Genomic DNA, 12,102 nt, shown 5'->3' with positions numbered 1-12,102 from the left:
AGCAGCTGCTTGCAGGAAAGCGCAGGACGTGACCCCCCCCCCCCCCCCTCACCCCCTCCCACCCGGTTGCTCTCTGGCTCTGTTATTGTGACGTTTAATTGCGCTTGTACGATAATTATTTCAATACAGGCGCATTTTCTTGATACGCATGAACACGGTACGTAGGTGATTTATTTGTTTATTTGCTGTTATCCTCGAATAACCGTATTGTTTAGGGCGAAGCAAAGGCCTACAACAAGCTGAGAGCTTGCTATGTAAGGCTGTATATGTCTGGATTTTCAGATTTGCATGTCGATTAAAAGCTGCCTGTTTTGCCATTTCAGCAACTAACGCAGTCGCACTGTACTGCGCCCTGTTCACTGTCAGTAACCAGATATTCCGTCACTTTATTCTAACAGTAATAAAGCTGATAGGCTAATAGGCATGCCTACCCTCAGCACTGTGAAGTATAACAAACATTATGTTTATCGCTTGACAGATGTCTCTGTGATGTGCCAAAGGATGAGAACCCCTGCGCTCCCACCATGGTTGTAGATGGCACCATGCTGGATAAAACCAGTGATAAAGGCCAACAGACTGGGCAGTGCTCAGACTGTGGGTGCAATTTCAGCCTAACACAGCCTGACCCTGACCCTGACCCTGATCCAACCAGCGCTTCATCCCCTCCTAAACAGCAGCGAGGGCTCAAAGCAGACTCTCCATCCAAGTGTCCATCCTGCCAGGCGGGCAGCAGCCTCCCCAATGGGCGACGGCCACACCGGCGCATCCGCCTGGACCCTCACAGCTGCAGCCTGTGCAACAAAACCTTCATCTCCTCCGCCCACTTGACCCTTCACCTCACCTCTCACAACAAGGAGAGGAAGTTCAGATGTAGCACCTGTGGCAAGTACTTTCATCAGTCTGCCCACCTGATGGCACACAAGATCATCCACAGCGGGGACCGGCCATTTAAATGCCCAGAGTGCGGCAAGACCTTCGGCCGTGCCTCACATCTGAAGACCCACCGCCGGCTCCACACAGGCGAGAAGCCCTTCAAGTGCACCTACTGCGACAAGTCGTTCACCCAGAAGGCTGGGCTCCTGGCACACGTCCGTCTACACACAGGGGAGCGGCCATACAAGTGTGAGCAGTGTGGTGAGGGTTTCCGCTCTTTGTCGCTCCTGCTCTCTCACAAGGCTGCAGAGTCCTCTGGGCAGGACAAACCAGTGTCTGCACCGGCACTAGACCAGCCCCAGAAAACACAAGGGAGCCCAGAGGATCTGAAGTGTGGCGTCTGCTGCCGCACCTTTGTTCGATCATCATACATCAGGCTGCACATACGCCTCAAGAAAGGACAGCGACCTTACCACTGCAAAGTGTGCAACAAGACCTTTGTCAAGCTGGACACGTTTGTGAACCACTGTGATAAACACTTGAGGCAGAAAAAGGATAAAAGCAAGGACGCTAAAGGCAAAGTTGTAAAACCTCCCCAGTTTGTTCCACTCTCCAGGCCTCCTTCCCCTGAATCCATAGCTGCTCAGCCTTTATCCTCAGAGGTCAACACACGCTCCAGATCAAAAGCAAAGATTAAAACAGAGCAATGACCAAGAGGGGTGCATCAACTGATGCAAAAATGGTCTTTAATTAAGAAATGTCAGACACTCCCAAAACACTTTATGATTTATATCAATGTGAGTTTACCAATTGTACAGTTATTTTATTTAGAATAATTAATTTTATTGTGGACAGTTCTTAATTGTTGTAAATTGCTGTTTTTAATGTATACCTTACCTCTTAAGGCTAATTAATATTTGTAATAGTAACATTTCAGTGACACAGATGGCTCACTCTAATCTTTTAATGTAAAAAAAAGTCTCAAACCATTGTACTTAGTGGTTCATCTGTTGTTTTCCTAAATCCATACAGGTCTATTGGCATGTATAGCACTTGTACAAATGACAGAAAATGCAAATTAAATGTCTATTGTGGAACAATATGCACATAGAATAAAAATAAACACTAAAACATAGTGTGATGGACTTTTGTTGCACCTGAGACCACAGATATCTGTTAAAACTGATTTTGTTTCAGTTGTCAAGCATCATCAACACGTCATAAAACTTCTTCTATAAAACCTATTTTTTCCACTAAGCCTAGTAAGCATTTAAGTTGAAGTTACAGTAGTGCTCCACAGTTCATTCTGTGCACGTCAGTTTTCTCTGGTAACCTGCTCTTACTACATTAATCATGGTTTGTTGAATCACCTGGGTCTGCAGTAGTCCAGCGTACCACAGTGCAACTGCACGTCCTCCCAGATGAGGCTCCTTTGATTGTCATGTTCATTGTAATATGAAAGACACACTTCATTACAGGCCAGCAGCTGATCCCTCATTGATCCTAAACTTAACAGATGATGTATTAGCGTTGTTTTCTGTGATGGACATGGTGAGGGCCTGTCATCTCCACATGGGGAAACTCTTTGTCCCAACCTATGGACACAGACAGAAAAAAAACACAAGTGAACAACTCTTAGAAAAGATAACCAAAGATAAAATTAGGACTCTTGGAAAGGTAGTGTATGTAGCTGAGTCACATTGCATGGAAACAATGTAATAACAATGCTTTGACACGCAATAAAATGCTAATAAATATCTCCCACCACTTTTTAGATGACAGTCAATGCATTACTCAAATGATGTATATAAAGTGAAGATGTGATGTTTGCCTGGCAGTTGTCCGTTTCCTCTGTGCTGCTGTTAATGCTCCAGTGCAGGGTAACGGTCATGTGGCGTCTCCAGACAGGGTTCCTGCGCAGGACAATGGTCCCACTGATGGAGTCTCCTGCATACACACTGACCGGCCTGTCTAGCATGAACAGAGTCTGCTTCCAGTGTGTTGGCCTGAAAAGAAAAGAGTTTACTTCATATTGCTATGAATATCTTTTTTTTTTTTTTTAACTTTTTGTAGACACTGAGATTTAAGAGTATTAGAAAGGTATCTGCAGCTCTGAGACACAGAGATCTAACCAGACAGTAGTTATAACATTAATAAATATTTGTATGTTTACCACCCACTAATTTTGATGATTTGAATTATGTGTGTTGGCTGTTAAAACTGCAGTTAAGGGCTCATGGGCACTGCTTTTAACAAATAAACCATCCTTCTTCATGCTCTAGCCGCACAAACAGAGTGAATAAGTGTTAAGTTTTATGTTTTGTACTCAGAGTTCGGTCCGGTGTTCAGCTCCACTGCTGCACCTCCTGTCTCCAGGCTCTCGAAATGAACAGTGAACCAGGCAGTGAATCCATGGAAAACACCAGACTTTTCCACACAAAAATGAAACTGACCCTGTATTTCCTGAGAAATGAAACCGCAATCTTAGTTATAAAATCCAACCTGTATGAGGTGGAGTGGTTTCTAATGATGAATCGGACACAGTACCTCCAGGTCTTTGACTTGCAAAGTGTACATGTCCAGGTAGATGACATCACAAGGAGGGCTGAGGCAGTCACTGGGCTCAATGAGGTAGCTGAACTTGGGTTTGGTGAAGAACTCCTGCTGTGCCAAAGACCTGCGGAGATGAAATGTTAGTCAGAAATTGGTTGCTCCTGCACATAATTTCTAAAATGACTCAACTGGGAAAAGGACAAATAGTATTTTAACACACATAAGATAACAAAGCAGTAGAATAGATCTTAAACAATTATGGGTTTCTATGAGTTTATACCAAAGTGAAGTTGAGCATATGTTATGTAGTCTGTACTGGATTAGGAATACTGGTGATGAGCAGATATTATGAACCTACATGAATTTAAAGAGAGCTGACTTGAGTCATTGATAAGTGACAAGGCCACAGTTTGAAGGGTCGTAGCACATATCCCTATCTTAGTCAGTGTTAGCCTGGGCTGTGTTATAACCACTGTCCCACCAAAGAGTTGTTCTTGTGTTTGGTATGTAGATGTTGTGATATACTGTACATCACAGCTGCAGTGTTTTTGTTTGCTTCGCCAGAAATTCAAAAATTTGATTTTCTGGTCCCTTCTGTTTTGTTAATAGCAACAACTCGACAACTAAGCGAACCGTATCCACTCACGAAGGTGATGAGTTGAAGTTGAAGTCGGCTGTCATCTTAGATTAGATCGATTATCTTGTCAGGTTACAGGTGCAAAATCAGTATGAGTGAGACAGTAAAATGTTTACTTAAATCAGGTGACTAGTGGCTCTTACTGAAGAGGGGTGAAGTCCAGGCCATAGGGTCGCTCCCAGAAGGCCATTTTCTCTGCATAATAGCTGTCAGCCTGACATGGCACCAGGGCGAGGGCTGCAGATGAGGGCCACATCATGCCGCCTTCCCTCAGCCAGCGGTCCCGGGCCAGCAGGACTGACTCCACCATAAACTCAAACTAGACCAGAGGGAAAGGACAAAGAAACACAGTGCAGTATATTCAAACCTCCACAGAGCGGAGAGTGGAAGAGCATGATGGGATGCAATAAAATTAATGATTCTGACATAAAGCATCCAGAATGCAAAAATCTTGACACAGTAACTTATTAGTGGAAGTAAAAGTATCAGCATGATTACCAGCAAGCAGTTCCCCATCCACTCAGACACCAGCACGTCCACCTGCTCAGGTAGCTCGATCTCCTCAGCTCGCCCCTGGAGCACCGTAATCACCTCCTCACATGCGTTCTGCTTCACCAGCTGTCTGGTGTACTCTACCATGGAGCTCGCCTCCACAGCATAAACCTACAATAGCACAGGTTACCTTAAACACCTTTCACACCATGATGTTTTGCAGCAACACTCCTTGTCCAGCAGATGGAAGTATAGGTTCACTAATGTTCAATATACAAAATACCTATGAGTAAACCGAGCAATTTGCTATATAATACAGAGATTCTGTTTCACTGATTTACCACATTTCCATACACCCATTCACATCCACACATGTTTGATTTTATAACAGACAGAACCTCATCCAGCATCCCCAGCAGCCATACTGTTGACATTACCACTGAGGGTTGTGCCAGCTGAGCGCAGAACAGGCTGATGATGCCGGTCCCACAGCCGAGGTCCATCACCACCTTATTCCTCAGAGAAGCACTGTTGCTGAGAACAACCTGCCGGTACGCCTCAGTGCGACTCTTGTCTGACAGCATCTCCAAGTGAAGCCTCTGCATCATTCGACAAAATGAAATAAAATACAATAAGTTATAAGTGATATTTGTTGAGGTGACTAAGGAACAGTCTACCATTTCAGCATGCAATAAGTCAAGACACATATTAGCAGTTTCACATTTTCCTTTTTTTTTGTAGGAATCCAAAGTGTTATATATTAAATAAAGATGACATTATGAAATGAATAATATTACAAGTAAATACAGGCCAAATATATCACTATAAAATATTTAAATAATCCAAAAATGGTTTTAAACTCAACTGTGATTTGGTGTCTGCTCATTCAGACCAAACCAACCACCAGTGATATGGTTTCTGTGCGTGGTTTCCCTCGACTGACAGACAAAGACTGTGTGGTGGAAAGTGGAATTAAGAAATAAGAATGGGAATGGCCATATGGAAAAATGGTGTTGCGTATCAAAAGCAGACAGAAGTATAAACTATTTAAATAATCAAATAATTAAATTTAAAAAACGGGGAAAATAGACTTTCATGGTTATAATATCCACTATTCTGCATGCGTTATTCATATACCCAACTGGTCGAGGCAGATGGCTGCCCACCCTGAGGCTGGTTCTGTGCAAGTTTTCTGCCTCATGGTGGGAATTGTTGGGTCTCTAATCAATATCATAAAGAATAGACCTGCTCTATTTGAAAAGTGCCTTGAGATAGCTTCTGTTTGTGAATTGGTGCTAGTGAAATAAAAATGTACTTGACTTGATATGGTTATTAATTTCATAATGTCTTATTTATGTAATATTTCACAGTCTTCGTATTTTTTGCCCAATAACTCATTAATTGTACATACTTTACAGTAACTTACAAATATTTTTCAAAGCATACCTTAAGTTTTTTGTTAAATGTCCTTCCTTCCTAGCAGCCGTTGTTTTCAGTTTCAGTACAGGATGACAATCACTGTTCTAATGCTTGACAACTTGGTTGAGAGGTAATCCATCACAGCTTTATTTTTTGCCCTGAGAAGAATAGTTGTTTGCCAAGGTAACAAAAAATGGGGACCCAAATAAACAATTAGCAATTTCTTTACTGTAATACAGCAGGTCCTGTTTCAACGTGTCTGTCTGATGCAATGCTGACATGAAAAGATTTCAAAGTCGGTAGCTGAACATGTGGTTTGTGAATATAATGCATTTCTGCAACTCTTTAAACTCTCTGAAGTTGTCTTTAAACAAAGCACCAAAGACCAGTGTCTTACAGCAGCTTCTTTAGATTGCAAAGAACTTTGGCAAAAGAAAAGATAATGTTGATTGTGATGACTCTAGTGAGGTTCAGGTCTCTGCATGGTGATGAATGAATGGCTGCAAATCAGTCTAAAGTCGCATGGTACGTTTACAACTTTCAGTATGTGCAACTTGATAAATACAGCTAAATGTTTCTAACCAGCATCCCATAACTGCCAAAGTATTCCTCATCCTGCCATGGGTCTTCCAGGGAGGAGTCCTCCTCCTCCTCCTCCTCCTCCTCCCCAGCAGCTCCGGGGCGCAGGTAGCTGGCCGGGACATAACCTCTGACCCCCCGCAGCTCTGCCCACCACCAGTCTGTTGAAGGCTTGGCGTGCACAAGAAGTTTGTCCCCGCTGCTGAAACTAAGCTGTGCGACAAAAGCGACACATTTAGAGCTGATGCCTTGACTTTAACCTTTGCGGTGGTCAGAGAGCAGTTATTAAAGGAGGTCTGTGCGGGTCTCTCACCTGGTCGCTAGCACCTCCAGTGAAATCGGACCGAGCATAGCACTCTTCTGGAGATGCATCGTCCTCATCCTCTTTCTCTGCCTGCATTTCTCCTTGTTTTTTCTTTAAGAAACTATTCAAACCTTTTCACGATATAGCACACTGTAACTTCAAATATGAACCGAGCGGTGAAAACATCATCACAACACGTCCACGGTGGGTACACAAACACTTCCTGTTTTGACGTCAGAGTAAGTTACTGTGCCTTTACTTGCCGTGGGATATAAGTAAATAGCTGAGTAGTTTCTGTACGGGGTGACGATTAAGCCAATAAAGTTTTGCAGCTATGGTATGTGTTATTAGTGAATAATCCCGTTGATGTGTGATTTTTTTTTTTTTTTTATGTGACATCTCACTTAAGTTTTATTTTATTCATTTACTTTGGAGTTTGGGAAATTATGCACGTTATGGAAGCGGCTCTTCATTTTGCCACCATAGTAATTTTGTCGTGTTTATTTATTACAGCCTGCTTCTCATTATAAAGTTTTTTTTATATACAGTGTAAGCAAAGCACTCAAAAGTCAAGATGTGTCAAGTTGACTGAATTTGGAATCGGGGATTTCGGAGGAGCACCAAAAGGCATCACGGCGCTCTGAAATAGAAAGGTCAGAAAGGACCTTTATCGAAAACTTTTTCGTTCCACTAATATTTAGCATCTTTAAGATTAAATTTGAGGTAATAAGTATTACTTCTTTTTGAGTAACCTTACTTCTCTTCTTTATTCAAATTAGTTTGTCATTTTTGTTTTTACAAATGTATACTTACTGCACAGTAGACCAAAAATCAAGATCTGTAATATATTAAATTTCACCCCCAATGCAAGATATCCAGCCCTTCCTATCCTCTTTTGCTCATCAAAATATTAAATTACAATGTTAAAGTTTCATGTATTTAAACAATATCTATTATTTTTATATATCTTGTTTCTGTACATGAACAAGATATTTGAGCACTCTATAGTTCAGTCTTAAGTAAATTTAATAAATTAATAAGAAAGAATTAACACACATTAGACAGTATATAAATAGTAAAAAAAAAATTTATTTATTTTTTGTATAACAAAGCAATACAACAATAAACAATACAGCATGTAATCAGAATACAACTCCAACACTTGAAAAGTTCACACCTTAAAACAATCTGTCTGAAACCCGTCATTTTACACATTTCTTTCTTTGACTCAGTATAGAAAGAGTGTTTGTAGTATTCAGTAGCGTCATCGTGTGTCTGTTCAACGTGATGACCAACTTCGTCAAGTTTGCTTCAGAGGCATGTCACACATCACTGGTCAGAAGTTTCAGTTGTCTTCTGTTTTCGACTTGAGGAAGGGCTTGTGCAGCACGTCGTAGAGTCGTCTCGCCTATTTGCACAAAATATCAACATAGTAATTCAACAAATGTTCCATCTACCCTCTGTATATTCAGATCCTGCATAGGTATTTTTACTTACTTTTTGTGGTCCAAGGCCTGGACAGAGTACCAGGTCTTCCTTAGACGCACTGATGATTCCTTCTATAGACTGTAAAAAAAAACAAAAAAAAAAACAGATCGTCTGAATGTATAATGTATTGGCCACATATTTCCCTCTGACACTAAGAGAACATCCCTAAATGAAACTGAAATGAAAGTAAAATGAAACGATTCACTCAAAGTACACCATCAAAACACCCAGTGAATATACATCAATGTAACAGCTAATTACCTGAAAATACTGTTCTATGTGCAGTAGGACTCACCGAGAAAGTAGACAGCAAGGTAATGGCATCGGTCTTGTTTATGGATTTCACAGTGGTCAGGCAGTCTGTAACCTTAAAACAAACATCAAAATCCAATCAGCACTGCATTTGTCAAAGACTGAAAAACACTGAAAGACTATGGCAGATCATTTTCCTCTGACTGCATCATATTCAGTCAGTCACATTAAAATATCTTCTACTAAAAACAGAAAATGATGAATCCACCAACCTTTGACAGATAGTCCTTTTCAACTTGCTCCTTCAGTAGGTCTGCTGGTTTCTTTTCATATGACTTATAGGTTTCTAGGTAACGCCCTGCCTCCTCTGGACTGTCAAATCAACACAATGAAAACATACAATTTTCCTTTTTTTTTTTTTTTTTTTTTTTAAATTTCAATAGTTAATTTGCCAAGCACAATGCTAGCTACAGAGAAAAAAAGGTCTTACCTCCAAGCTAAGATGAGTGTGCAGTCAGCCATGATGCAGATGCGAGCCAGCTCCTTCAATGCATGATGAGGATCTTTCTGTGATGAAAAATCAATGTCAGTGAGAAAAAAATGACATTAAGTCTAAAAGTTTTATAAATGGAACTTGAAGCTGTAGATTTATTGCAAACAGAGATGTCCTGAAAAACTGTTTTTCAACCAAATCGTTTTTATATAGTATGTATGCAGTATACTTATCAGTTCTGTCATTTATATTTTCCTACATACTGACCTGAAATAGCCTCCAGCTGCACGTCACACTTACAAACATACTACTATTAGTGAAATTGTTTCAATTTAGCCAAGATATATTTGACAAATTAATAATTCAGAATGGGTAGCTTGCATTACGGCTCTCTTGTAATGCTTGTGTGTTTTGTAGAGGCTGTGTTAGTAAACTGTAACATTGCTGAATGTTCAACTTATTAGAGCGGAAAACAACATTGCCCATCAGAGAAAGCGCTATAGTAATGGAATAACAACATTAAATTCAATTATACATTTTTTTTAATAATTTGAGCTTTTTTATTTAGTACTTTGTTATAATTGAGAAAATATCTGAATTTTCACAGATTTGATATGCAGCAACCATTAAACTAAAACATGTCTTAATCTGCCCGAACACTGAAAAAGGAAAAGTTTCCTAAACAACCAGAATATTACCTTAAGGAATTAAAATATTACTGTTTGCAAAATATAGCACTTTCATGCATGTGCTCATCTATGTCAAGATCAGTGTTACAAAACACTTTTTTTTTTTTTCCCCACTTACCACATCTACTTGAACCAGCAACACTCGCAGGGTGAAGGTCTGTCCAAGCTGCTTCAAACGGTCATGGATATAGTTTGGGTTGAGGTTGTGGTACCTCAGACTTAGAGCCAGACCGAACAGCAACATTAAAACAGAACAAAACGCACAAGAGAAAGAAAACATTTGAAAAACAAACTGTTTACTACATACTGTAAATACACTGCTTACTTACTACATACTAACACCTCTTCTTGATCTCACACACATTTGCACACTATTTTGAAGGCACAAAAACCCACCTGAGGAACAGAGCACACGTCGTCTGTCCCAACACATAGTCTGGTACGACATCTCCAAACTCCCATGGGACGCTCCTCACAAACTTCAGAATGGGATTTCCCCTCTGAATAAGTAAAAACACATGATGTGATGCCTACCACTGTGCAAACCAAATAACAAACCTGAAAACACTTCCCCTTCTTCCCAGATACAACACGAGAGTCTGACCCTCCATGGGAAGGAACTAAAAACTAAATTATCCGGTAATATGACCCTGACTTGACATAAGCATGTATGGAGGAAAAAACATACAATGTGGGGGATACCTGTCGGGGACTGACAACAATGCTGCTCCCTGACCCCACCGGTTTAGGACCCAGGCAGAGTCTTGCATCTGACCTTTGACCGTTGGCCTCACTTTGGTCTGTGCCAGCCACTTGTGCTTCCTCGCTGTTCTGGACCCCTTCAGGTTCACCTTCAGTCCCTTTGGCGCAGTCCTGAGCTGTCTCACTTCCTCCAGGTTCGGTTTGCCTCAGACTGGTAACTCCAGCACCGTCGGTCCTGGGCAGCCTGCAGGCAGCCTCTCTCTGAGGAGCAGCGGCCACATTGCTTTTACTCTGGACGATGTATTCTGCATAAGACAAGGGCTGGTCCACTGATCCTGGAGCAGATTTAGCCGAGGAGGCAGACGAGGCTGATGTGGTTTGTCCCGCTTTGGATGAAGACACAAACTGCGGCTTTGGCTGGAATAAAATTACAGCTTTGTCTTCAAGGGTCGAGATAATGAATGAAATCTTGCAAAACAATCACTCAGGTTCACGTTGTTGTCAAGTTGGTAAACTATGCAAAACATTTCAAACTGTAAATATCAGCTGGAAAGGTAGCGTTAGTTAGCTAGCTGTAAGAAGTTAGCGTTAAATTCTGCAAAATACCGACCGGTGCTCTTTCTTTGGTGAAAACAGAATCGTTCAAGTCGATGTTAAACCTCTTCTTCATGTCTCTCAACTAATAAAGACTTTTCAACTAATCGCATGTCACCGACCAGTGGGATTTCTCACTATTGTGTCGCCCTGAGAACAACCAGATAGACAACATAACATAACACATAACAATTGCGCTTCTTCTTCTTCTTCTTCTTCTTCTTCTTCTTCTTCTTCTTCTTCTTCTTCTTCTTCTTCTTCTTCTTCTTCTTCTTCTTCTTAATGGATGTCCGTCGGGCCGGACACTGAAATGCGCGGTGCTGCCCTCCACAGGCAAGGAACAGCTATGCACCTGACATTGTTGAATACAGGCCCAGTTGAGTGGAGAAATTTTAAGGTCGCTCTACCAATATGTTAAAATACTGTTTCAGGTGAAAAAATAGATTTGAAAGAGAAGGAAGACAGACTCAGATCTCTGTTTCCTTTCATTTTTGAATTTGTAAGAGAATACAACATGTTGGGCTGTCTCAAAATGTCCACACTCACATAGACCATCTGGATGTTTGCCTGTGACTTTCAGATAAGTGGCTAAACCACAGTGCCACAGTCTCAGCCTAGTTGGAACAACAAACTCTAATTTTAACTCGCAAATGCTAAAACATTCACATCTTCAGAGCATCACCTTCAGATCTGCATCATTCCTTAGCAGAGATCCCTTTGCCAATTTATCTGAAATGAAATTTCCCTCGACTCCCGAGTGCTCAGGTATCCACAACAAGCCTGCAGCAAGCAGCACAAAATCTCCCGGGGCAGGTCAGATGTCTCATTCTTCAGAGCCAACAAGGCACAACACACACAGCCAAATTGGAAACTCCGGACACTGAAATGATTTCCAAGGCAAACTACGCCTTGAGCCAGTTCAGCCACCGGGATTTGCATCAGCCCAAAATACAACAAGGATGACACTAGGATGCTCAAGTGTCTGTACTTGAATACAGATAAGTGGTGCATTATTTGGCAGGGCTAA

At 41.3% G+C, this 12,102-nt stretch overlaps 3 protein-coding genes across 3 annotated transcripts; 1 reads left to right on the top strand and 2 right to left on the bottom strand.

Annotated features, from left to right (window-relative positions):
* Positions 1–40: 40 nt before the first annotated feature.
* LOC139609776 (zinc finger protein 436) lies at positions 41–2,004 on the top strand. Its single transcript, XM_071464782.1, has 2 exons — positions 41–157; positions 479–2,004. Exon 2 carries the CDS (start codon positions 525–527, stop codon positions 1,581–1,583), a length of 1,059 nt encoding a protein of 352 aa, XP_071320883.1. The 5' UTR covers positions 41–157; positions 479–524; the 3' UTR covers positions 1,584–2,004.
* On the bottom strand, positions 1,603–7,105 carry prmt2 (protein arginine methyltransferase 2). Its single transcript, XM_071464667.1, has 9 exons — positions 6,867–7,105; positions 6,557–6,766; positions 4,993–5,154; positions 4,562–4,726; positions 4,207–4,382; positions 3,421–3,550; positions 3,200–3,336; positions 2,705–2,879; positions 1,603–2,468 (listed from the first exon to the last, which is right to left on the bottom strand). Exons 1-9 carry the CDS (start codon positions 6,951–6,953, stop codon positions 2,436–2,438), a joined length of 1,275 nt encoding a protein of 424 aa, XP_071320768.1. The 5' UTR covers positions 6,954–7,105; the 3' UTR covers positions 1,603–2,435.
* An 821-nt stretch (positions 7,106–7,926) lies between these two features.
* Positions 7,927–11,343, bottom strand: ercc1 (excision repair cross-complementation group 1). The gene is made up of 9 exons (XM_071463391.1): positions 11,092–11,343; positions 10,482–10,898; positions 10,176–10,279; positions 9,898–9,997; positions 9,088–9,164; positions 8,870–8,969; positions 8,641–8,712; positions 8,355–8,423; positions 7,927–8,265 (listed from the first exon to the last, which is right to left on the bottom strand). The coding sequence occupies exons 1-9, from the start codon at positions 11,149–11,151 to the stop codon at positions 8,203–8,205; spliced, it is 1,062 nt and encodes a 353-aa protein (XP_071319492.1). The 5' UTR covers positions 11,152–11,343; the 3' UTR covers positions 7,927–8,202.
* Positions 11,344–12,102: the final 759 nt, after the last annotated feature.

The sequence above is a fragment of the Trachinotus anak genome, unplaced genomic scaffold, assembly GCF_046630095.1.
Source record: "Trachinotus anak isolate AG129_WGS33_773 ecotype Australia unplaced genomic scaffold, CSIRO_AGI_Tana_v1 ptg000001l, whole genome shotgun sequence".
NCBI classification, from domain to species: Eukaryota; Metazoa; Chordata; class Actinopteri; order Carangiformes; family Carangidae; genus Trachinotus; species Trachinotus anak.
The sequence above is the reverse complement of the archived record's forward strand: the minus strand, read 5'-3'. Positions and strand labels throughout refer to the sequence as shown.